The following is a 26,079-nucleotide window of genomic DNA, read 5'->3' on the forward strand; positions in this document are numbered from 1 at the left end:
AGTGAAAGAGGTTGTGTGGTGATCTAGACTGAAAGGGTTGAAGATAAATACTTTTCACTTTGGCCTACCCTTCATCAACTGTTTCAGATACCATCTGAAAAGGAAAGTGAGGGTTGAGAGAGAAGTGCTGACACAGATCATCTTCCAATGTGGTGAAGATAATCTGTGTCAACGGGTCTACTTTGAGAATACACTTTTGAGTTTCCAAGGCTGAGAGAGAGAAAGCTAGAGAGAGGGCTCATGCCCTAGTGGTCAGGGCACTTGAGGATTTTTCATGGGGTCTCCATGAGTAGCCCAGTGTTGCATGCCTCTTTTAAGCATTTTCTTTTGAGGTCAATTCCATAGTTTTTAGGTCAATTCCAGCATATGGAACTTTGGGAAATGTCTTTTACCATAGCATGAAACTGAACAATGCTTTGTGGGTAGAATTTGGTTCATGGAAAATCTATAGAAACTGTTCATGTAAAAAGCATTTGTGTGGGTGCTTAGTGTCACATGTAAAGCACCAGTCATGGTGGCATGTAAAAAATACACAGTACATTCTGTAAAATGGTTAGTGTTAGGAAAGATACCCAGTCACAGAAACCAAGCCAAAACAGATTACATAATCTGGTACAGGCCCTGGCTTTACCAGTTCCTGCCAAACCATCCAACCCATGCCAGTTTGGGAAACAGACATTAAATGTTGATGATGATTGTAATACTAGTTTGTCTAAGTTCCATATTACTTAAAGAATCATGGCTGTATAAGATATGACCATTTTATCTGATATCAGGAAAAGTGAGAGAGATTTGAGAAAAATTCAAGATGGCCTCTAGATGTTATATTCTAGACATTATATATTTGTATATACTCTTTACTCTTTCCACCTATGTGGCTGCGGTCATGCTGAAGCACTACCATGATCTCTCTCTCTCTCTCTCTCTCCTCTCTCTCTCTCTATATATATATATATAATATATATATATATATATATATATATATATATATATATATATATATATATATATATCATCATCATCGTTTAACATCTGCTTTCCATGCTTGGTTAGACAGTTTGACTGAGAAGTGGCGAGCCAGATGGCTGCACCAGGCTCCAATCTGGTCTGGCAGTGTTTCTACAGCTGGATGCCCTTCCTAACACCAACCACTCCAAGAGTATAGTGGGTGCTTTTACGTGCCACCAGCACGAGGGCTAATCCAGCAGCACTAACAACGACTTCGCTCGAATGTTGTTTTTCACGTGCCACCAGAATAAGTGCCTGTAGGTGACGCTGGTAATGATCACGCTCAATTGGTGCTTTTTATGTGCCACCAGCACAGGAGCCAGTATATATATATATATATATATATATATATATCGGGCTGCGTGTTGTGTTCTTGAGCAAGACACTTTATTTCACGTTGCTCCAGTTCACTCAGCTGTAGAAATGAGTTGCGACGTCACAGGTGCCAAGCTGTATCGACCTTTGTCTTTCCCTTGGATAACACTGGTGGCATGGAGAGGGGAGGCTGGTATGCATGGGCGACTACTGGTCTTCCATAAAACCTTGCCCAGACTTGTGCCTCAGAGGGTAACTCTCTAGGTGCAAACCCATGGTCACTCATGACCGAAGGGGGTTTTACCCTTTATATATAAATTTATAAATAAGGATAATATCAATATTTAAATATCGATATTATCAAGTGGCCAGCATGGGAAAAAACACCATACAAAGATAATATTTTTTACAACTAAAAATAAGGGTGTCTGAGAGACATAACTATGCCGAAATAGCAGTCAAATCCCTGACTCTAAAAACCATGTTAAATGTTCATATCGCACCATGCGATATATATATTCAGTAAATCATACATCTGAAAGAGAAGCATTCTCTATGTTATAGAGCACTAGAGTATATAGATAAAGATAGACATGGCTGGTCTATGGTGTTACCCAGGTTTTACATCCATAAAGCACTTAACTTTACAACACTTTTTCAGACCCTACAAACAACATAGCCACATGTGTGTATGTGCATGTGTATGTGTGTGTACGCACGCGAGTGTGTATATGCATGTGTGTGTCCACCACTACTTGATAACTGGTATTGGTTGGTGTACATCCCCATAACATAGCAGTTCAGCAAAAGCAACTGATAGAATAAGGACCAGACTTTAAAAATAAAAAAAATGTAGAGGAGTTGATTTGTTCAACTAAAACCCTTTGAGGTGGTGTCCCAGCATGGCCACAAACCAACAACTGAAACCTATAAACGATATATGAAATAAAATGCACAACACACACAAAACAAGATGGCAACAGTTTAACTTCCAACAGTTTAACTTTCAACCTAAAATCATCTTTGATTTTCGGGGGGGGGGGGCTGTTTTTTTTCTGGGTTGTTTTTTTCTGTAAAAATACCTTTTATTTTTCCAACTTTCTTTTAAAATGTATTTTGTGTTATTTTTCATTTCTTTCCTAGGACCAAATTCTGTTGCCAAATGCAAAGTTACACCTCAATCTGATGGTACCCACAAAGTAACTTATATTCCAGTCGAAACTGGATCTTATTGTGTCACTGTCAGGTGGAACGGTAAAGATATAAAAGGTAAATCTCTGTCTTTCACAGCCACATCCAACCCCCATCTTTGCAACAGCAGTTCCCATTAATTTTGCCTCCTTTTTTTTTTCTTTGTATGAATGTGTGTGTGTATGTATGTACATACATATGTATATATGCATGCATGTGTGTATGTGTGTATTATATGTATATGTATATGTGTGTATGTATGCATCATCAGGTCACTGGAAGTGCTACTGGTACCATGTAGTCCAGTACAACCTGTTACATGGTCGGGTCATCGGCAACTAAACTGGCAACCCACCTGTCAAAGGGCAGAAGAACTACAACGTAGTCAACGTGTGTCTGGAGTGCTTTGTGCGTGTGTGTTTGTGTGTGCTTTGTATGTATCGCATTTTTTTTAAAACTCTGTATATGGTGTATATATTGCATTTTAAACTCTGTGTGTGTATATAAAATGTACATGTTGTATTGTCACTGTCCCTTGTCTCAGCCGAGGCGTTGTATCCCAGAAGAAGCGGAAGAACCATTTGGTCATCGGCTTAAATGGAATTTCGTGATCATTGGGACCTCGGTTTGATTAATGACCAAGCAAAGGTTTATGAACTAGTCTACTCGTCATCGTCCATCAATGGGTGTGACTCCCTGATCTCGCTCTGCTGCCTTGTAGATAGACTTGTTAGTCAAAGGCTCCAGGTGGGGTCTCCTAAGCTAATCCCCTACTCCGGCCTAGGCAACCGGGTAGTATACGCCTACTGAAAACCATGGATCCTTTTCTCTCTTTTGCCATGGTTTGGATGGCATGGGCAGGAGGGGCTCATCAGCAACCCTCCTAGGAGAGGATAACTCCGACTTCAAACCTACGTCCTGAGGATCTAGCTGTCACTGTCCCAGCTCGCTAGGCCATGGCAGATGAACCTCATGCTTAAAGGGTGGGGCCAGTTTGCACGCACTGCACTTCACCTTAAAACTCCCTAGCGCAGGCCAAAGGACATGTCCACATTCTGTGACCAGCCATCCTAAAAGCCCTGCAGCGATGTGAAAGGAGCAAATGCAGCAGGTGGAAGATGTCACTGGAAGCCGTAGTCTCAACCCTACATGTAGGCGGCTCAGGATTTTGGTCGCCTGGTTGTCGACCCGGAGGCAACAACACCACTCGGCAGCATCCTGAGCGACCAGGCAGCCCTATTTAGGGAGAGCACTGCCTGCTCCACATGAAGAGGGGCGGTAGAAAAGGTTCCCCTAAACAAAGCTCGTCTCCTCTATACCCAGTTGGCTAGCCATGGTCAACGGGCATCTTCAGAGCGGTTGAACAAACATGGAAACAAAACCGAAGAAAAGTAAGCAGGAGTTGAAAGTTGCCTACTGGAATGTCAGGACCATGCTTGACAAGGCTGACAGCAGCCACCCGGAACATCATTTGGCTCTCATAGCTCATGAACTCTCTCGTTTCAACATTGACATAGCAGCTGTCAGCAAGGTCCGCTTCACTGACGAGGGCAGCCTCAAAGAACGCGGCGCTGGCTACACCCTCTTCTGGTCCGGAAAACCATAATCTGAAAAACGTGTGTCGGGTGTAGGACTCATGGTGAGGAATTCCATCACCTCCAAACTGGAAACGTTACCCACGGGCCACTCGGACTGCATCATATCCATGCGCCTACCACTGGAGAGCAAACAACATCTCATACTCTTTAGCGTTTATGCTCCAACTCTACTGGCAAATCCTGCGGACAAAGACAGCTTCTATTCTTATTTCTTTATTGCCCACAAGGTGCTAAACATAGAGGGGACAAACAAGGACAGACAAAGGGATTAAGTCTATTATTATTATTATTATTATTATTATTATTCTGCTGAAGTTGACTTTGCTTTTCACCCTTTCTGGAGTGTGTTGATGAAATAAGTACCAGTTGAGGACTGGAGTTGGAGGTGAATTAATCAACTAGCCCCTCCCCACAAAAGTTCAGGCCTTGTATCTATAGTAGAAAAGATCATTATTATTATTATTGTTGTTTTAGTTTTTATGCTTAACTAGCTTAAAACCCACACTCCTTGTGGACTTTTCAGCTGGCTCCTACGGAGGGTTAATTGGGGCTGTGACCCAAAACTATAGAAGGAAATAATAATAAAGCACTTATTGGTATCCTACCATCTCAGATTTATATCACAGAGAATCACATTTGGGGAATTTTGTATTACTGTGACATTTGGAGAGCAGCAGGATGAACAATATTTTTGGTCTTACCATTTGTTGTGAAGATGAAGAGATTGTTGCCAATTCCAAGTCTGGAACAACCAACATAGACCTGACCGACCATGGAAAAAGCATTGCTGCATGAGATGAAGTCCAACCGTTTTCAGTGATTGTCCTCAACTCTTGTTAATTGACATTGCGAAACTAACTCTGACTGGAATTTGGAGTCTCTGGAATTCAAAGGTCAAGTCTGCTGGAGTCAGTGAAATTCTTGGAATAAACACATTTCTCTCTTTCCTTGTCTAGTGAAGATTGTTGCTTCCAAAATATGTGGATGCATTTGCCTGACAATCAGTCTTATTTCATTGCACATCTCTGGAAGATCCAGATTTCTCAGAACAGGATTAGAACTTCTTTTTTCAATGTCAGTTTGTGAGAAGGCATTCCAGAAGGATCCAAAGAGTTAAGAACTCAATAGTTATTATAGAAGATATATACATATATATATATACATATTGGTAAAAACGGTAAGATAACAAAAGAAAGAAAGAGACCTCAATATTATGTAAATAGAGGAAATTTATCTGTAAATTAATATGTTACCATTATTCAATAGTCAAGATAAAACTCTGAGTTTCAGATGCCAAAGAGATGGTGTTGTGGATTTCCACTTCGGCATCTGAAACTCAGAGTTTTATTTTGACTATTGAATAATGGTAACATATTAATTTACAGATATATATATATATATAATATATATATATATATATATATATATATATATATACTCAAAATGTGACTACATGTGGATTGTTGGCAATTTTTTTCTTTTTTTTTTCCTCTGTCCACCTTTTCTCTTGGACTTTCTTCTGTCTCCTATTTTTGAGGTAGAGCTTTGCTTGAAAAGTAAAACTAACTTTCTTTTCTTGAGCATTTGTTAATATTTTGCATGTACCATGTCCTCACGTTGTTATTTTTTTACTTGTGTTTTTTCTTCATTTTGGGGGGATTAATCATATATATAGTGGTGTTAGGAAGGGCATCCAGCCGTAGAGACATTGCCAGATCAGACTGGGCCTAGTGCAGCCTTCTGGCTTCCCAGACCCCAGTTGAACCGTCCAACCCATGCTAGCATGGAAAGCGGACGCTAAACGATGATGATGATGATGGTGATAGTGGCTTTGTGTCTACATTTGTACCCCCACCACCGCTTGATAACTGGCGGTGGTGTGTTTATGTTCATGTAACTAAGCAGTTCGGTAAAAGAGGCCAATAAAAAAAGTACCAGGCATAAAAAAGAAAGAACTGATGTCGATCTGGTCGATTAAAATTCAAGTCGGCACCCCAGCATGGCCACAGTCTCATGACTGCAAAAAATAAAAGAACCACTAAATTCTTTAATAAAACTTTAAGCTAAGGGAAGTAACTCTTGTACATCTATCTCAGTATACTATGGCATTGAAACTTATCATGGTCACTTTACCTGCTAGAAATAGCAGCCAAAATGCTTTTAAATCAGATGTTCAAGAACCAAATGAAGGGCAGATCTTAAATCCCAATGTCATTCTGATTCCAAAGGGGTTATAATATGTAGAGCAAATGTAGACAGAGAAACAGGGGTCCCAGAATTTTGCTTTTATTAATATAGATGTGCTTTCTTTACAGGAAGTCCCTTCCGCCCGTATATTGTTGATCCTAGTAAAGTCTATGTAACTGGAGGTTGGCAGCATTTCATGGATCCCAATGACCGTATCCGTCTCGTTGTTAATGAGGAAAAGAGAATTCCTTTTGATGTTTCTGAAGCAGGGCCAGGTATTTCCATTAAACCATTTTCACATAACCACCACCTTCACTGCCGCCATCACCACCACCACCACCACCCTACTTCATTGCACATTCTATACAAGCATTGTAGTTGTATGCATGCATATGTATGTGTCTTATATAAGTATGCATATTTGTGTGTGTGTATGTATGTATATATAGTGTGTGTGTGTGTATGTGTTTGTACGTTTATATGTGTGAGTATATATATATATGTGTGTGCATGTATCTGTGTGTAGTGAATGTGTATGTATAGATACATCTTTGTTTATATGTATGTGTGTGTGTGTGTGTATAGTCAGCTGCTCTGGCAATGATCACACTCGGATGGTGCTTTTAGCACTCCACTAGGATGGATACCAGTCATTGAATTTGATTGCAATTTCACTTGCCTCAACAGGTCTTCGCTAGCAGAGTTTAGTGTCCAATGAAGGAAGGGTATGCATAAGTGGGCTGGTTACACCCCCGGCATAGGCCACGAGGTTATGGTCTCGCTTGGCTTGCCAGGTCTTCTCAAGCACAGCATATTTCCAAAGGTCTTGGACACTAGCCATTGCCTCAGTGAGGCCTAATGTTCAAAGGTCGTGCTTCACCATCTCTTCCACAGGTTTCCTCAACCTCTAGAGTGTGGCACTTTTTCACATGGCTATCCTCATCCATTCTTGCCACATGACCATACCAGCGCAGTTGTCTCTCTTGCACACTACATTTGATGCTTCTTTGGTCCAACTTTTCTTGTAAGGTGCTTGCACTCTGTCGAGTATGCACACTAACATTACACATCCATCGGAGCATACTGGCTTCATTTCTTGCAAGCTTACGCACGTCCTCAGCAGTCATGGCCCATACTTTACTGCCATGTAGCATGGGTGTTTGTACACATGCGTCATACAGTCTACCTTTTACTCTGAGCGAGAGGCCCTTAGTCACCAGCAGAGGTAACAGCTCTCTGAACTTTGCCCAGGCTATTCTTATTCTAACAGCTACACTTTCAGTGCACCCTCCCCCACTACTGACTTGGTCACCTAGGTAATGGAAGCTATCAACTACTTCTAGTTTTTCTCCCTGGTATGTAGCAGAAGTTGTTCTCTGCACATTTCCAGTGTTTATTGCTCCTGAGCATCTGCCACATATAAAAACTATCTTTCCAGCTATCTAACTAAAGGGATTTGTGGTTTGTCTGCCTTCCTACTTATTAAGACTTTGGTTTTAGCTAGGTTGACTCTAAGGCCCTTCGATTCTAATCCTTGTTTCCACACCTGAAACTTCTCTAGTTCTGATAGTGATTCAGCAATTAGAGCAAGGTTGTCAGCATAGAGAAGCTCCCAGGGGCATTATGTCTTGAATTCCTCTGTTATTGCCTGGAGGACTATGATAAATAGGAGGGGATGAGGACTGAACCTTGGTGGACCTACCCTACCTCTAATCGGAATTCATCACTGTACTCGTTGCCAACCCTCGCCTTGCTGACAGCGTCCCTGTACATGGCTTGCACAGCTCTCACTAACTATTCATCTGTCCCTAGTTTCCTCATTGACCACCAGATAAGGGATTGGGGACCCTGTCAAAGGCTTTCTCCACGTCAACAAAAGCCAGGTACAGAGGCTTATCTTTGGCCAAATATTTCTCCTGCAGATGTCTTACCAGAAATATAGCAGCAGTGGTGCTTTTCCCTAGTACGAACCCAAACTGCATCTCATCTAAACTGACTCTCTCCCTAGTGAGTTGGGTTATGACCCTCTCTGTGACCTTCATTACCTGATCCAACAACTTGATACCTCTGTAATTATTTGTATCTAAAGCGTCACCTTTACATTTGTAGCAGTTGACTATTATGCTGCTACACCAGTCATTGGGTATGACTCCTTCGTGTATCATCTGGTTAACTATACAGGTGACTTGGCTATAGCCAACACCACCAGATATTTTGAGCATCTCTGCAGTAATTCCTGATGGGCTGGGGGCTTTCCTTGTCTTCATACTCTTAATTGTTTTATCTACCAAGGTACTGTCAATTCAGATAGCTGGTCCCTCTGTTGGGTTGACATTTGGCAGACTCTCTTTCTCCCATTCATTCTCTAGATGCTGCATCATTAGAAATTTGCTTCTTAAGCACACAGTTCTAGGTTCAGTCCGTGTTTGGCAGATTGAAATGAAATACACCCTTGTATGCATATGTGTGTGTGTGTGTGTCTGTACGTAAATGTTGAATGATGAAATGAGTGCTCAACAACGCATTGGTGGATAGAATCTCTTTATTTGTGAATTAAGGCTACCATTGGTTTCATGCTAAATAAATAGAAAAATAACTTAATTTTTTCAAGCAAATCAAATGGAGGTATATATATATGCACACACACACACACACAACACACACACACACACTGCTTTTCTTTCTCCTTCACTTTATTTTTTGTTTAACTACCATAAGACTTCACTGAGTAGCTACACCCTACCTCCACTTAAACATATCCACTACATTTGAATCTCCGTTTCCCACCTTCCTTACAGTACAACATTTTATATTTATTTCTTAGGTGGTGACCACTTAAACTAAATGGTCAACACTATAAATAGAGCCACTCCAACAGGTTTGACTCTCTTTCAAATTTACTGTATGTATATTTTAGGTAACCTGACGGCAGAGGTAAGGGACCCACGCAACACTAAGCTGCCTGTTCAAATAGACACAAGCGGTGACGGTATAAACACCCTGGTCTTTACCCCAAAGGTTGAAGGTAAGACTTACAAATTCTTATATATTTATTTCCTGGTTTCTTTAGAAAGTGTGACTGACCAAGTTGATAGAAGTACTGAAGAATAGGGGTACTTGTCGATGGAAGTATTAATGGAGGTATTGGTCATTCAGCATTGGTAGTTTGTATTGTGTGGCCAAGTTAATAATGGAGTGTTGGATAATCAGCCAAGGCATTATTGATTTATATAATTTGGCCAAATAGAGAGTAGATGCTTGCGACTGCAATCGTATAACTATATGTGTATATATATATATATATATATATATATATATGCAAGTTACTTAGTGTCTATGCTGGTGTCACGTAAAAAGCATCGAGTCCACTATGTAAAGTGGTTGGCGTGTGGAAGGTCATCCAGCTGTAAAACCTTGCCAAAACTGACCTCACCTGTGCTGGTGCCACATAAAAAGCACTGAATCCAATCTGCTGGGTGGTTGGTGTTAGGAAGGGCATCCAGCTGTAACGACTGTGCCAAAACAGACACAGAAGTTTGGTGCAGTCTTCTCCCTGGCCAGCTCCTGTCAAACCGTCCAACCCATAACTGCATGGAAGGCAGATGTTAAACGATGATGATGACGATGATACAATATGAGAGGAAGAAAATGGAATTCATGAGACTATACAGAAACACTACAATTGTTTCAATCCACTGCTACCTTGCGAGTAAGATACTGAACAAACAGTTGTGATGCATCACAGGTGCAAATGCATCACCTCAAGTGCTGTTTCAGAAAGTATCTTGTTTCTTACTTGCCATTTCACTTATTTTTATAGCAATACATTTTGGTTATTGTAGCCTACTATGCATTCCCATAAGGAACAGAGATATAAGATAACAATATTATTAGATAAGATATAATATAACAATTGTAGTGGTTCTGAATAAAGAGTCTTGTGGATTTCATTTTCTTTCTCTAATATTTTTATATAAACTCTACAGACGCAAAGGAATTCCAGAATTAAATCCGATGGCATATAGCCAAATACTGTGAACAGGCTTTAAACAGCATACAACAAGGCATATACCTGAATAGAAAATTATTACATATATATATATATATTGTGTGTACAGTTAAATGGTGATCCATTGTAGCTAGGTACCCAAATGCTCTTAGATCATCCAATGCTGGGTTCCAAATAACTGCAATGGTGAAGCATTCATAGGAACTAAGTATTTCTACTGGTGTTTATCTTAATTTTTTTGTGTGTGTATATATATATATATATATCATCATCATTTATTGTCTGTTTTCCATGCCAGCATGGGTTGGACTATTTGGCAGGAGCTGGTAAGCCAGAGAGCTGCCCCAGGTTCCAATTGTCTGCTTTGGTATGGTTTCTATGACTGGATGCCCTTCCTAAAGCCGACCACTTGACAGAGTGTACTGGATGCTTTTTACATGGCACCAGCACATCAATGATTTCATAAGTATAGAGTTTACAGCATATCAATGAGTTTGATTGCTATTAGGAAGCCAGGAATAACAAAGGTCTGGCTGTAGGCATTCCCTAAACACAGCTGGACCATTATGTCCACCTTTCTCAAGTGTAAGACAGAAAGCTGGAAGTTTAGGATTTCCACTTGTTACAACCATTCTATGAATTCTATTTTAGATTATTATTTACTGAAAGAGGCACACTAGTTTCCTGGAATTCTGAACTTGATATTATTTCATAAATAAAATAAACTTAAATTGAAATATTTTGACATCTATTTTAATATGTTTATACAGAGTGTGATAAGAAATCTCTCAGATCCACCCTTCTTATGGTTCAGTGGTTAGAGCATCAGGCTCACAATCGTGAGGTTGCGAGTTTGATTCCTGGTACAGGCTGTGTGTCATGTTCTTAAAGAAGGTATTATATTTCACGTTGCACTAGTTCACTCAGCTGTAAAAATGAGTTACGATGTCACTGGTGCCAAACTGTATCAACCTTTGCCTTTCCCTTGGACAACATCATTGGTGTGGGTGTGGAGACTGGTATGCATGGGTGACTGCTGGTTTTCCACAACATAAACTTGCCTAGGCTTGTGCCTCAGAGAGGAACTTCCTTGGTGCAATCCCACGGGCATTCATGACCGAAGGGGGTCTTTATTCTTAATAAGCATTTCAGTAGCAAATGTACAAGATGAACTGGCACCAACTAAGGTGCCAGTTCATTAGGTTAACTAAGCACAAAAGAAAAATGGTAAAACATTAGCTACATAAGGACAGCGTTACCATCTGCCCGGTTTCATAGCATCAAACCAATGAGTGTCTAAAATTTAGGGTTTTTTTTAGCCATACTCTGTACGTAAATTTTAATCTTCCATCCTAATTTTTATTTCTTAAATTATATCCCAAATACCAGTTTCATAATGGGGAGGCTTGTTATTTTATTAATTCACTTCAGATTCATGATTATTTAAACAATAAAAGCACATTCAATTGTGTATTTTAATTAAAACACATTGGATAGTGTGGATTTAGCCCATTAGTGGCTGCTATTTCTAATTAAATACATCTCCCATCTTTGTAAGAAACATAGCCGCAATGCATTGAAAGGAAAAGAAAAAAGAAGAGAATAAAAGAATAACAGGTTTAGCTTCTGAAGTTTCATGTTCAGTTTTTATTCAACACTTGTTGAATTTGGTATGAATTTAAATGTATTTATAATAGGGGTTTTTGTATGAAATAGGTTTTTAAGATACTAATTATAGATGTATTTCTGGTTTAGATATTCGTAACAGTTTTGGGACTGGGGTCATGTAAAAAGCACTGGTGTTAGTGCCAAGTAAAAAGCACCCAGTTCATTCGGCAAAGTGGTTGGTGTTAGGAAGACCATCCAGCTGTAGAAACCCTGCCAAAACAGACAACAGAACTTCGTGAAGTTCCTGTCAAAACCATCCAACCCATGCCTGCATAGAAAAAAGGTGTTAAATGATGATGACTTATAAGTTAAATCATGGAATTCTGTGTGAATCACAGTCATCGACAGAGAAACATTGAAAGAGAGTGGAAGCCTATGTGTAACCTGACATGAAGTGGAATGAAGAATTTTTATAAATTAATATAATTCACATATTTTTGTTGTTTACCATAATGAACTGTATTTGTTTTTTGTCTTTTTTTTTTCCAATCAATAGGTGATCATAATATCAACATTTATTGGTCTGACCTTCCATTGGTTGGTTCACCATTCCTTGGTTATGCTGTACCGAAACAGGTTACCCAAGTACCTGATGCATCGAAGATTGTGCTTGCTGGTAAAGGCCTCAAAGAAGCAGTAGTCCGGGAAGAAGCAGAATTTCGTATTGATGGCTCAAAAGCAGGCCCAGGTACCAACATCATTATTAGTAACTTGTACATCACCACAAACATTTTCTGAATGCACACATATATACACATACACACATATACATGCATACATATATTCACATGTAATACTTCATTTTTCCTAATTTTTTTTAGGTAAACCCGTGGTTAACCTTACAGGAGTACGCACAGACATTGATGTTGACGTTATACCTCAGGGAAACAATTGCTACCGTTGCAAATACATGCCCATAATTCCTGGTGCTTACCTTTTGAATATCACTTGGAATGACAGGCAGCTGAAGGGTTCTCCCTATAAGATCACTATCATAGCAGCACCACAACCTCAGAAAGTAATGATCACAGGAGAAGGTCTTAAAGGAGGAATGATGGGTAAAGACCTACAGATGAACATCGACACACGGAAAGCTGGACTGGGTACGTAATTGAGAAAGTTTGTGTGTACACAGACACATTCAGTTATTAATGTTTGACTTGTTTGTATATGTCTTATCTACAGGTAATAGGAAGACAATTGTCATGCTGATGATGCTTGTTGAGGCAGAAACACATGTCCACCGCTGTCCTCTTATCTCCAGCCAATAAACCTGTCCTCTTCCTTAAATGACATATCCATTTCAGAAAACTCTTGATTCTTGAGATTATCTCCCCTTTTCAAGTGGAGCTGGTCTCAACTGTCATCTTGTAATTAGGTTACATCGTCTAGAGGCAGAGGTTTTGTTAATAAACCACACATATACATATAATATAGGCTTGGTAGAGCAAACAGGATAAACAGAACTCAAATAAATAAATATATTCTATTATTTTTATTATTAATATTTAGCAGAAATAACAGTGACTCAAGGTTCAAGAGTTTTATGCAGTGCCAACACATGAGACTCTCAGACCATGAGTCACTCTGTTAAATATTAATAAAAATATACATATTCTTTTATTCTTTTACATGTTTCAGTCATTTGACAGCGGCCATGCTAGAGCACCGCCCTTAGTCAAACAAATCGACCCCTAGTACTTTTTCTATCGGTCTCTTTTGCCGAACTGTTAAGTTACTGGGATGTAAACACACCAGCATCGGTTGTCAAGCGATGTTGGACACACACACATATACGACAGGCTTCTTTCAGTTTCCACCTATCAAATCCACTCAGAAGGTTTTGGTCGGCCCAAGGCCATAGAAGACAGTTGCCCAAGGTGCCATGCAGTGGGACTGAACCCAGAACCATGTGTTTGGTAAGCAAGCTACTTACTACACAGCCACTCCTGTGCCTATACTCTTATTTTGAGACCTATTTTTCCTGTTTGCATCAACATACCTGTATAATCTATTATTATTAATTGACAGAAACTATAAAATGATTCAAGGCCAAAAATAACTAACCCTTACACACACACACACACACTAATCCTGAATAAGGATCAATAACCTATTTTTCTACCAGCCTATGTATATATTATGTATAAAAACATGCCCCCCCCCCTATCTCTCTACAACCACTATCCCAATTCCACCACTGGCAATGCTGATCTAAGTAAAACATAACCAAATTGTTGCACAAAAGCCAACAACTGCTCAATGACCCACAAATACATGAAATTAGAAAATTTTTATGAATAAAATTTCAAAGGCCTCAAGATAAAAACTTCCCATAGCCCAACAATTGTGGGCTGTGGCTCATCTGTTGCCAACCATTGGCCTACACATTGCTTTTAAAGTTTTACTATGTAAAATAAATAAAATTCACTTTACAGTACACACGTATGATGAAATGATGACCATATTAATATTTCATATCCAGGCGAACTGACAGCACACTGCGTTGGGCCAAACGTCGTAGCATATTGTGAGCTTGCTGACAACCATGATGGAATCTACAAGCTAACAGTACGACCACAGGAAGCAGGTAGACATGTTTTACAGATCAAGTATGGAGGTGATCATATATTAGGTAAGCAAATGTTCTATGCATTCTTGTATCATCATCATCATCATCATCATCACAACAGTAACAAAGAGGTATGTTTAGAGCCCAGTCAATGTTTCTCGTCTCCTTTTCAAACTGGTGTTTATAACTTTATATATGGCTGTGTGCTCTCTCTCTCTCAAGTGTAACTGCCCAAAATGGTCATGACATCTGGTACTTGACTGAAGAAGGAAGGCCACGATTGACCCGTCTTTTTTAGCTTGTCCTAATTGTTGTTTCACATATATATATATACATATATACGATGGGCTTCTTTCAGTTTCTGTCTACCAAATCCATTCACAAGGGTTTGGTTGGCCTGAGGCTATAGTAAAAGACACTTGCGCATGGTGCCACACAGTGAGACTGAACCCAGAACCATGTGGTTGGTAAGCAAGCTACTTACCACACAGCCACTCCTATGCCTATATATATATATATAAAATGAACTGTTCCATGATAGAAATATCAACAACAACAACAACAAAAATCCATCTGGTGAGAGATAAACATCATTCAAAGGACACAATACATGTCTTTAAGTGCTATTAATAGTTTCATATGTTGAGAAATACCTGAAACATATTCATCAGGCACAAACCACATGTCATAACGAACTATGTTGTTTGTGCTTGATGAATATTTTTGAGGCATTTCTCAACATATGAAACTATTAATAGCACTTAAAGATATGTATTGTGTCCTTTAAATAACATATATATGTTTTATCTTTCTTTTGCTGGTTTCAGTCAGAGACTGGGATCATGCTGGAGCACTGCATTTCAAAATACTTGGGTTCTTTTTTTATGCTGTTTTGTCAAGTAGTGAGTTGGGTGGAGCTCCTCTTCTTTGTGCCTCCTCCTGTGATGTGGGTTCATCTGGTATCTCAGATGAAAATTTGTTCAGATGCTCTTTGAAGACCTCCACGTCTCACCTTGAAAATCTCTGAATGTGTTTGGCAGGATGCTGAACAGTTGTAGACCCCTGAAACCCAAGCTTTTACAATACAGGGTCCTTATTCAAGACGGAGAAGACGGATCTTTGCTCTTATGCTGTACCATCTTGTTCAGTGATTAGTATAGCTTTCAGTTCCAAAGTTGAGAACTTGACCTTCTAGGATCCTCCATATGTATACCATATGTGTATATAAAAACAGAAAAAGGGTCTGTATCACTAACCCCACAATTGGTTGTTTACTGCCCTATCAACTCAATCATTCAAATATTAAAGTAAGACCAAAGATTGAATAAAACAGCAACTGAAATAGACAAGCAAACAAACAATCATCCTTCTATTTAATTTTTGTAATTTATTTATTTCAGGAAGTCCATATGTTTTGAAAATTGGCTCTCTTCCTGATGCCAGCAAAGTTCGTGTCAGTGGGCCTGGTGTTGAACATGGTATCTTAGCAACATATCAAAGCAAGTTCTTGGTGGAGACACGTGGAGCCGGAGCTGGACAGTTAAGTGTCCGCATCAAAGGACCAAAAGGTAAGACTTGTTTGGCATGTGAGAACCAAGTTTTCAAAATGGGAACCAAATGGATTCTTTGTGTTAGTAAACTGGCAGAACTACAATTAGACTATTTAGAGTTACGACCTTTTCCATTGAGCTCCAAATCCTTCCAAGATCATCTTTGACTGTCATCCTTCGTGGGGGTCAATAAAATAAGAAATTAGCAATTAATGCCTAGTGTTCTGTGCTTGCATGAGTCAGACAGAATTTGTTGAGGCAGAATTTCTATGGTCAGATGCCATTCCTGTTTCTACCACCCTACCCCCCACTAGATCCAAACATGGTAATATTTCCTCATGGAAGGCTAGAAACAAGCAGCCTCCCTTGTGTGAGAGAGATGCTCACTTACAGCCATCACATGATGTCAAGACAAGGATACAAACACCTGCACACATCAGACTTCTTTCACCATCTATCAAATCCACTCACAACGCTTAGGATACTTGCCCAAGGTGCTGTTCAGTGGGACTGAACCCAAAACCACATGGTTAGGAAGCAAGGTTCTTAACCATACCTGTACCTGTGAAGATGAAATCTTTTTCCTTTGAAAGGTTTTATTCTTTCACTCTGTTACTTGTTTCAGTCATTTGACTGCGGCCATGCTGGAGCACCACCTTTAGTCGAACAAATCGACTCCAGGACTTATTCTTTGTAAGCCTGGTACTTATTCTATCGGTCCCTTTTGTCGAACTGCTAAGTTACGGGGACGTGAACACACCACCGTCGGTTGTCGAGCAATGTTGGGGCGGGGGTCAAACACACACACAAACATATATACATACATATATACGACAAGCTTCTTTCAGTTTCCATCTACCAAATCCATTTGCAAGGCTTCAGTCGGCCTGAGGCTATAGTAGAAGACACTTGCACAAGGTGCCATGCAGTGGGACTGGACCCAGAACCATGTGGTTGGTAAGCAAGCTACTTACCACATAGCCACTCCAGGTAAACTATAAAATGTTCATTTATATGTTTAGACAAAAGACTGTAGGCATGGGGCTACAATACAATAAAACAACCTAAAAAAATATATTTCCCCAAGGAAAGTATCAATTGTTGTGTTCATAAAAGAGAAAGGATCACATGATTATTGATTTGTCAAAATGTGACTTTCCAAGTTTGGGTGGACTCTATGTAACTGAATTTGAGATACAGTTTCTAATGAGGTCAGCACTGTGTTACATCACTCTAGGCTGTGCAGAAGGTTTTGTCCAATTCCGGTAACGATTAATAACTATTCAGTATTAATTAATTATCCATGCATTTGTTTACATTTGCATTTTATGAAAGTCACCTACTACAAGCAATATTGTTGTTGGTGGTGTTGTTGCTGCTGTCACTGCTTCCATCAACAAGTTATCTGCTGGCTTTGTGCTTTCAAAGACCTGTGAAATAAAAGATCCCTTACTTGAAAATCAGAGAAGGTTTAGTGGCATGAAAGGCCTCGGTGATGCTATAATACATCTAACTCAGGCTGCCATGGACAAACAAACATAAAATGAATGAATTTGTTTAATAATTGACAAAGATGATTCTACTAATTCCAGTTGTGACTCTCCCATTACTGAAGGCACATGGCTCAGTGGTTATACCGTCACATCATTATTGACTCGTGCACGGACTCATATTTTCCAGTATACCATCACAATATTATGGACTCATGCACTAACTCATATATTTTCTTTTACAAAACCACTTCAAAATATCTTTCAATGATGAAACACTAAATCTTTTTTTTTTCCCTAAAAATATATAATAGTAATCCCTCACCTTATCGCAGTTTATTAGTTAAGCTTACATTGATTCCTCCATGGTGTTGTTTTGCAATTATAATAAAAATATACACAAATTATAAAAATAATTTTAAAAATCTACGATACAGTACCATCTCTTTCTACTATCGTGGGGGGTTGGGTTCAAATGTAACACCTACAGGAGTCAAGAGATTATTGTACTCATAAAATAGGTATACATCTTATGTGAATGTGTGTCTTATAGACCAGTAAGTAGAGTATATAACCTCAGTTTTACATTTTTACCTTCAACAAGATTTCATATATAATTTAAATAACTGAATCAAGTTCTTGTTTTCTCTTATCTATCACTTCAGGTGCTTTCCAAGTAGAGATGTATCGAGACAACCAGAAAGACCGCAATATCATATGCTGTTACAACCCTTATGAGACAGGTCTTTATATTATCCAAATTAAATGGTCAGGAGTAGATGTACCAGGCAGTCCCTTCCAAGTTCATATTGTAGACACCCAACAGGAATATGAGACAATCATGCAAAATACAGCAGCCTACCAACAGAATGGTTACGGATTCCCAGAGTCACCTTCAATGAGACATTCTTTCACTCATTGGAGGGAATAATATTTAACAGAATGGAGCAATGGTATAAATTGATTTATCAACAGAGTACTAAAAAAAAAATTTAACAACTTTCAACTATATTATGTATATATTATGTGATAAATATATATATATATATATTGGTAAAAACAGTAAGATAACGAAAGAAAGAGACCTCAATATTATGTAAATAGAGGAATTTATCTGTAAATGTAATATGTGACAATTATTCAGTGGCCAAGATAAAACTCAGAGTTTTATCTTGGCTTCCGAATAATTGTCACATATTACATTTATATATATATATATATTTATCACATAAGAATATCAATACTCAATACTAATACAATTTATAAATAGTAAAAAAATTTAATAATTCCCCGCTCTCTCCTGTATTTTATCTATGAAACTAATTATTATTTCGGCATAAAACCAGTAGTTCTAGGGATAAGGGTGTCAGTTAATTACATTAACCCCCCAGTACGTGACAGGTATTTATTTTATTGACCCTGAAAGAATGGAAGGCAAAGTTCAAATTTCTGGAATGAGCCAGAACAAACAGTACAAAGCTTTTTTTTTTTATTATTTTTACTCTGTGCTGCACTACTTCTTGCAGCTGATGCTCTGAGTTCAAATTCCAACAAAGTCAACTTCATTTGTCATCCTTTCAGGGTCAATAAAATATATATCAAGTAGTATGGTGATGTAATCAACTGGCCCTCCACCCACCGTCTCCTCAAAATTGCAGGCCTTGTGCCAAAATATAATAATTTTCATTATAAATAAAAGAAATCATTATCGTTAGGCCCAAAGAGGGTAGAATGAGTATAAGACTGAAGTTAGGTTTATAGCAGTCAAAATCAGGAGTTCCCAACCTTTTCACTACCAAGGACTCCTTTCACTGAAATGAGTTTTCCCACGGGCCCCAGGATATTGAAAGGTCTATCAGCTTAACGTGTTCACGCAACATCAGCACTACTTTTGCAGACCACCAGGAGTCCACAGACCACAGGTTGGGAACCACTGGTCTAGATAATTCAATGATTTGCTGAAATTCATTTGTCTGAGGGAGAAGCAGGGGTGTTCAATAATAATAACTAACAAATGTGTACTGGGGTTTTATACTTCAGTTTGGTTATATAAACCTAAACCCAGAAAATATGTAGCCAGGTACCTATGCAAGAAATTATTATTAGGCAACAAGCATACCATGCAAAATCATTAGCACACCAGGCAAAATGCTTAGTGGTATTTCATCTGTCGCTACATTCCGAGTTCAAATTCCACCGAGGTCAACTTTGCCTTTTATCCTTTCGCAGTCAAATTAAGTAGCAGTGAAGTACTGGAGACCGATGTGATCGATTGTCCCCCTCCAAAAAATCCAGGCCTTGTGCCTATATTAGAAAGGATTAATTACCAACAATGTTATTTGTTAATGAAGTAAGTTGGGGCAACAGAGTGCCAAACTTGTTGAATGCAGCGCAGTACTTAGCTCATTTGTTGTTGTTTTTTGTGAGCACCTCAACTGCCATGTTCAAATTCCTGCTGGGTTCAAACATTAACTTTTCATTCTACAAGGGTCAATAAAACAAAGAAAACTCAATGATCTATTGATTCAATGCAATCAAAATCACTCCCTCTCCCCACCACTGTCCTACTGTCCACTTTTAAATTCTCCATGGACTTATATAATTTACATCCCATGTTCAAATCCCACTGATGTTATCTTTTAGCTTTCACGAGGTCAAGGTCGATAAAAACCAATTACCAGTCAAGTACTGTGGGGGATAGGGTCAACTTAACCCTACCTCTTCTTCAGTAATCTGACCTTATAATCATTCCATTTACGAAAGTACATGATCTGTATATTTTACCTTTTTTTGCTAATACATTTGAATATAAGACTGCTCCCCTCCACAACTTCACAGAAATGTGGCATGGAGAGAAATCTCCATCATTACAAAAGCCAATAGACAACAAATTATAAGAGTGCCAGACTAAAAACTTACATAGAATTTAGTTCAACATTCCATGTTCAAATCCCTTTGGAGTGGGATGTTGGCTCACCAAATGACCAGGGTTTTTTCTTAATGCAGGCATTTTCTTTTTACTCAGCTATAATTCTATATCCCTACAAATTTATGATCATTTCAGAAATCATTCTCACTGTATTTTCCAACAAACAAGTTGAATTTTTCAAACCAAGATTTACAGCAAAAAAAAAAAAAAAAAAAAAAAATGGGGTTGGGGTAAGCTGACTTTGGGGGACCAAAAATTCAATGGGAAATGCAGCAGAATTTGGAAAGATGGTGACAATGTTTAAATGTTTACACTATATATATATATATAAATAATGTCAACTTGTATGCTGGAAAATACAGTGTGTATATATACACATTACCTCCGAGTCTGCCCTGGTCAAACAAACCTATAAGTATGGTTAAACAGATTCCACCCATGGCCATCTCATCTTTTGTTTGTTTGTTTTTTGTTTATAGTAAGGTGTAATATGAGAAAGATTGAGCTGCTATTTCTAGAAAACAGAGGCTCCCTCACTGGGTTGGCTCATCATTATTGAGGGAATCTTTCACAGCAAGGTGCAATACGAGGGAGATTTGGCTGCAACTTCTAGAACATGCAAGCTCTCTCATTGGGTTGACACATCATTATTGGGGAGGGAGAGTATTATAAAAGCTACAAATCATTTTGGCTAAATCACTGCATTCCATTAGGTTTTGGCTCTCTAATCTCACTAATAATAATAATAATAATCAACTAAACATACCCTTCCACAATTGGAAATCATTAATTCTCCTTTAACAACAATAATTATAATTTTGATAAATTTATAAATTAAAACTTATGATGTATTTTATATGAAATACATATTGTTGAAATAAAAACAAAATTAAAATGTAATATTTGTTATTTTCAATGTATTGTCATTAATATTTTTTTGTCTTGCAAGTACTTGGTGACCCTATCAGTGCAGGTGCCACTTAAAAGCACCCAAGCCACACTGTAAAGTGGTTGGTGTTTGGAAGGGCATCCAGCTGTAAAAACCTTTCCAAAACTGACCTTGTCTGTGCATATGTCACATAAAAAGCACTACTGACCTTACCTGTGCCATGTAAAAAGCACTAAGTCCCACTCTGCCAAGTGGTTGATGTTAGGAAGGGCATCCAGCTGAAACACGCAGAAGTCTGGTGCTTCTGCCTGCCCGGCTTTTGTGAAACCGTCCCACCCATGTGTGCGTGGAAGATGAATGTTAAATGATGATGATGTGAGGAGCTTCTTTCATTTCCCTGTCTGGGCTATAGAAGATGCCTACCTAATGTGTCAAGCACTGAAACATAAATTCTTCATAGAAAAATTATTCCTGAAGGGTATTTTGATATACTGTTTAAAAATGTGTTTCACTGTCTAAAAAAAAACAAATGATTAAAAGAAAAGTTTGTGTCTGTGTATGGTGAGAACAGTGAATATTAAAACCTCAATTTTTCAAAGAATCATTAGTATTAAATTTCAAAACATCAACACATTTTACATAAATGGGTAATTGATAAGCTGAAACGTAATAATGTAATTAATGATTTTGTAACAAGAAATACAATATCTTCCGAAACATTGGAAACTTTCTACAGATGTCTTAAATATGTAAACAACACATCTAAGACTAAATGACATACAAATACTAATTAACTAACAGAAATACTGGAATAGAAAAGAAAATTTGTTTATTAAAAGAGAAAAAAATAGCATTAGTCAAACACTTAATTGCAATAGTATTATAATTACATAAAAAACTTAGTTAAAAAAAAAAATTGTAAAACTACTTTCATCTGTGAGCTATTATTAAAATTAAAATTTTTTTTTTGAAAAATAGCTTTTCAAGTGTTTTCTAATTTCTTAGTTTTTCATTACAGATTCTGTTTATTATTATTGTTGTTCAAACAGCAAGCTGGCAGAATTGTTGGCACGCTGGATGAAATGCTTAGCAGTATTTCACCTGTTGCTACACTTCAAGTTGAAATTCCGCCGAGGTCAATTTTGCCTTTCATCCTTTCAGGGGGTCGATGAAATAAGTACCAGTTATACACTGGGGTTGATGTGTTTGACTTAATCCCCTCCCCCAAGCTGCCCTTGTGACAAATATTTGAAACTGCTATTATTAGTAGTACAACTACCACCAGTGCATCATTAAATACTTATGTTTCTCTACTGTCATAGTTCTAACAATAACATCCGTTAGTTCTCTCAGCTATTCTTTAAATGATGTCAAAGTCTTGTAAGATATTAACAGAGTAGAAGGAAGTGTTTGCCAGATTTTTTCTATGGATTTTTTTTGTCATGTCACTTGATAAGGCATGGCTATGTGGTTAACAAGCAACCACATGGTAACAAATTTAGTGCCACAGCATGGCACTTTGGGCAAGTGTCTACTATAGTCCCAGACCAATCAATGCTTTGAGAAATGAATTCAGTAGATGGAAACTGTGTAGAAGCCTTACATGTGTGTGTTTGCTCCCCACCATTGCTTGACAACTGGTGTTAGTTTATGTCCCTAAAACTTAGTGATTCAGCAAAAGAGACCAACAATAAATAGTGGAGTCAAATTTTACAACCACCACCAGGCACAGCTGCAGTCAAATCACAAACAAGAGATGATGATAATGGAGTCTAACTTAGACAATAAGCCAAACAATGTGACCCCCACCACCAAATTACTTTCCCTCTGTTTTTGCCTTTAACAAAGACAACAATGTACCCTCATACCTATAACTTAACACAGTAACACTATATTACTTAACAGAAAAACAACCTAGTGCAACAATGTTTGTTTTGTTTTTGTTGCTTGCAATATTGTGAAAATTGTCTCAGCAGTCCTATAAAGAATTTGCAGGAATATAACACACATTGCTGATATGTTTTGAGAATGTCTAAGACCAAATCAAGGCAGACTCCCAAAAAAACTGCATGAAATTGGAAAATATGTTGATTGGAGGATCTGACCATTATTGAAAAGTCCACTAACAGTCTTATAAAGGTATATTTGCATGCTTCTTCCAAGGATTGCTGACTTTCTTGTTGGACAACATTTCCAAATCTTGACAGATTCGACGACGAGTGGTATTTGGTTCTATGATGTCATCAACGAAACCTGAAAACAGAAAGAAAGAAAAAATATGACTATTCCTTTATGCTACAACATTGAATATTTCATAAAAAAAACACTGATATAATACTATACAAACAAAACATTTAATAAAATTATATGTAAGCTTTGTTATACACTACAAAATGCCATTTTCATAACCATTTCATTCTGAAGGGGACATTGCAAAGGTCTTGAAATGTTACTGGGCTGATTTAGAAATGTTATTGTTCCAAACTAAAAGAACTAAGATGGAAAAATAAAATATTCTCAAAAAACAAAAAAAAAAACAAAAGATCCAAGTTGAATAGTCAAGTCTTTAATATATTTGAATGAAAAGATGTTACATACACACACACATAGAGATTGAGGTATATCTCTATCTTTGATTTAACATCCAGTGTTCCACGCTTGTACGGGTTGGATGGAATTTTCTACAGCCAGATGTCCTTCCTTGTTACCAACCTTCATTTGTTTCCAGGCAAGGTAATATTTCCCCATGGCCAGACAACACATGATATCAAGGTAAGGAGACAGTAAGACACACACATGCACACACACAGATAGACAGGCATACAGAGTGAGAGATGGAGAGATTTCAAAGTAAAGAAGTTTACCTCTAGAAGCTGCTGGGAAAGGATTAGCAAACTTATCCACATATTCTGCTTCATTAGCTTGATTATCTTCACCACGGAATATAATCTTGACGGCACCCTTCAAGAGAAAAAGTAGAATTCTGAGCATACATTGGGGATATGGACCTTCAAATGTTTTTTTTTCATTATGTGTGTGAGTGTGTGGCCTGGTGGGGGGGGGGCATGGTTTTGCACTTACAATTGCTACATCATAAGCTTAATTCCGGGACCAAACAGCACATTGTGTTCTCGAGTAAAACACTTCATTTTCATTGCTCCAGTTCACTCAGCTGTAAATGGTGGTCACCCTGCAACTGACCAGCTTTCCAATCAGGAGGGAATGTTGGCCTCCGCGCCTTGCCAGCAGCTGGCATCATGCGAAAGCTAAAACATTGTGACCAGCAACGTATAACAACATTTGATAGCCTGGTCAATCACAATCACATGATTTAGTATATATGTATATTAAAACAAAAACTAGAAAGTCTGGCATATTTTCCAAAATATACCAAACTTTCAGGTCTTTGATTTAATATATACTTATTCTGCAAATATGACTCACAAAAATTTTCAAACCTTCAATGAGAATATATACCTCATTTAAAATAAAACATTTACATATTGAGACATATATGGAGATAGGCTCTGGGGGTATGCTGTGACTGAGAAAACCCGACAAATAAAGTGAGTTCACAGCTGTAACCTACCAGTGTCACATAACCAGCCCACTCAAAAGTAACTTGGATTGTAGGGCGACATGCCATGCTTGAGGAGACCTATTGAGTCAAGTACATCAAAACCAAAATCAAATGGAAATTGTAGTTGTGATTCCCATGTCGGTGGCACGTAAAAAGCACCATCCAAATGTGGCCGATGCCAGTGCCTCCTTGACTAGCTTCTGTGCCAGTGGCATGTAAAAAGCACCAATCAATCGTGATCGTTGCCAGCCTCCTCTGGCCCCTGTGCTGGTGGCACGTAAAAAGCACCCACTACACTCTCAGAGTGGTTGGCATTAGGAAGGGCATCCAGCTGTAGAAATACTGCCAGATCAGACTGGAGCCTGGTGCAGCCTCCTGGCTTCCCAGACCTCAGTCGAACCGTCCAGCCCAAGCTAGCAAGGAAAATGGACGTTAAACGATGATGATGAGGATTTGACTGCGGGAACATGCAGATGTGCTTCATGAAGAAACAGCCTGTATTATAATCCTTTCTGTACACTATACAACATGTTATAGTTTTGAGAGCAGAAAGTAGAAGAGCAGACCAGTTGGGCAAGAAACAGTACCAACACAACAGACATCAGTTCTGCCAACCACATATTTATACATTTATTTTGTCTAGACACAAGACAGGCTTTTGTATAACAATAAAGAAGAGGTGTATAGTCAATTAGGTAGATTAAAACACTCAGCAACAACTTTTAAATGAAAGAAGGCATATAAGTCAAATAAAATTAGAGCAAACAAGATTAGACTTCTGCACAAAAGATGGTGGATATAGTTAACATAGAGTTAACTGAACAGGTTAGAACTTCTTGAGAAAGTTGGTTGAAGAGGGCTCAAAAATGACATCATCATCATTTAGTGTCCATTTGTCCAGTCTGGCATGGGTTGGACAGTTTGACTCAGACCCGGTAAGCTGAGGGGCTGTACTAGACACCAGTCTGCTTTGGCATGGTTTCTATGATTGGATGCCTTTCCTAATGCCAACCACTCCGAAAGTGTAATGGGTGTTTTTATGTGCCATTTGCGTGACACCAGTATCTGCTACTAGAATTTCCTTTTGTTTGAT

The 26,079-nt window shown here is 38.4% G+C and overlaps 2 protein-coding genes across 2 annotated transcripts in view; one reads left to right on the top strand and one right to left on the bottom strand.

Annotated features, from left to right (window-relative positions):
- Positions 1 to 21,406, top strand: part of LOC115222151 (filamin-C) — a 290,692-nt gene extending 269,286 nt beyond the window's left edge. Inside the window, exons 40-49 of the mRNA XM_036511485.1 lie at positions 2,467 to 2,592; positions 6,428 to 6,574; positions 9,217 to 9,324; positions 12,473 to 12,664; positions 12,798 to 13,079; positions 14,462 to 14,611; positions 15,949 to 16,116; positions 18,254 to 18,496; positions 18,576 to 18,617; positions 18,802 to 21,406. Coding sequence (XP_036367378.1) covers positions 2,467 to 2,592; positions 6,428 to 6,574; positions 9,217 to 9,324; positions 12,473 to 12,664; positions 12,798 to 13,079; positions 14,462 to 14,611; positions 15,949 to 16,116; positions 18,254 to 18,496; positions 18,576 to 18,577 — 1,418 coding nt within the window. The 3' untranslated portion in view covers positions 18,578 to 18,617; positions 18,802 to 21,406. The remainder of the gene's footprint in view (positions 1 to 2,466; positions 2,593 to 6,427; positions 6,575 to 9,216; positions 9,325 to 12,472; positions 12,665 to 12,797; positions 13,080 to 14,461; positions 14,612 to 15,948; positions 16,117 to 18,253; positions 18,497 to 18,575; positions 18,618 to 18,801) is intronic.
- A 1,964-nt stretch (positions 21,407 to 23,370) lies between these two features.
- The window catches only part of LOC115222018 (propionyl-CoA carboxylase beta chain, mitochondrial), a 107,805-nt gene continuing 105,096 nt past the window's right edge, over positions 23,371 to 26,079 (bottom strand). The window contains exons 17-18 of the mRNA XM_029792131.2: positions 24,271 to 24,367; positions 23,371 to 23,659 (exon numbers count right to left, since the gene is read on the bottom strand). Coding sequence (XP_029647991.1) covers positions 23,538 to 23,659; positions 24,271 to 24,367 — 219 coding nt within the window. The 3' untranslated portion in view covers positions 23,371 to 23,537. The remainder of the gene's footprint in view (positions 23,660 to 24,270; positions 24,368 to 26,079) is intronic.

The sequence above is a fragment of the Octopus sinensis genome, linkage group LG19 (assembly GCF_006345805.1).
Source record: "Octopus sinensis linkage group LG19, ASM634580v1, whole genome shotgun sequence".
Taxonomy (NCBI): domain Eukaryota; kingdom Metazoa; phylum Mollusca; class Cephalopoda; order Octopoda; family Octopodidae; genus Octopus; species Octopus sinensis.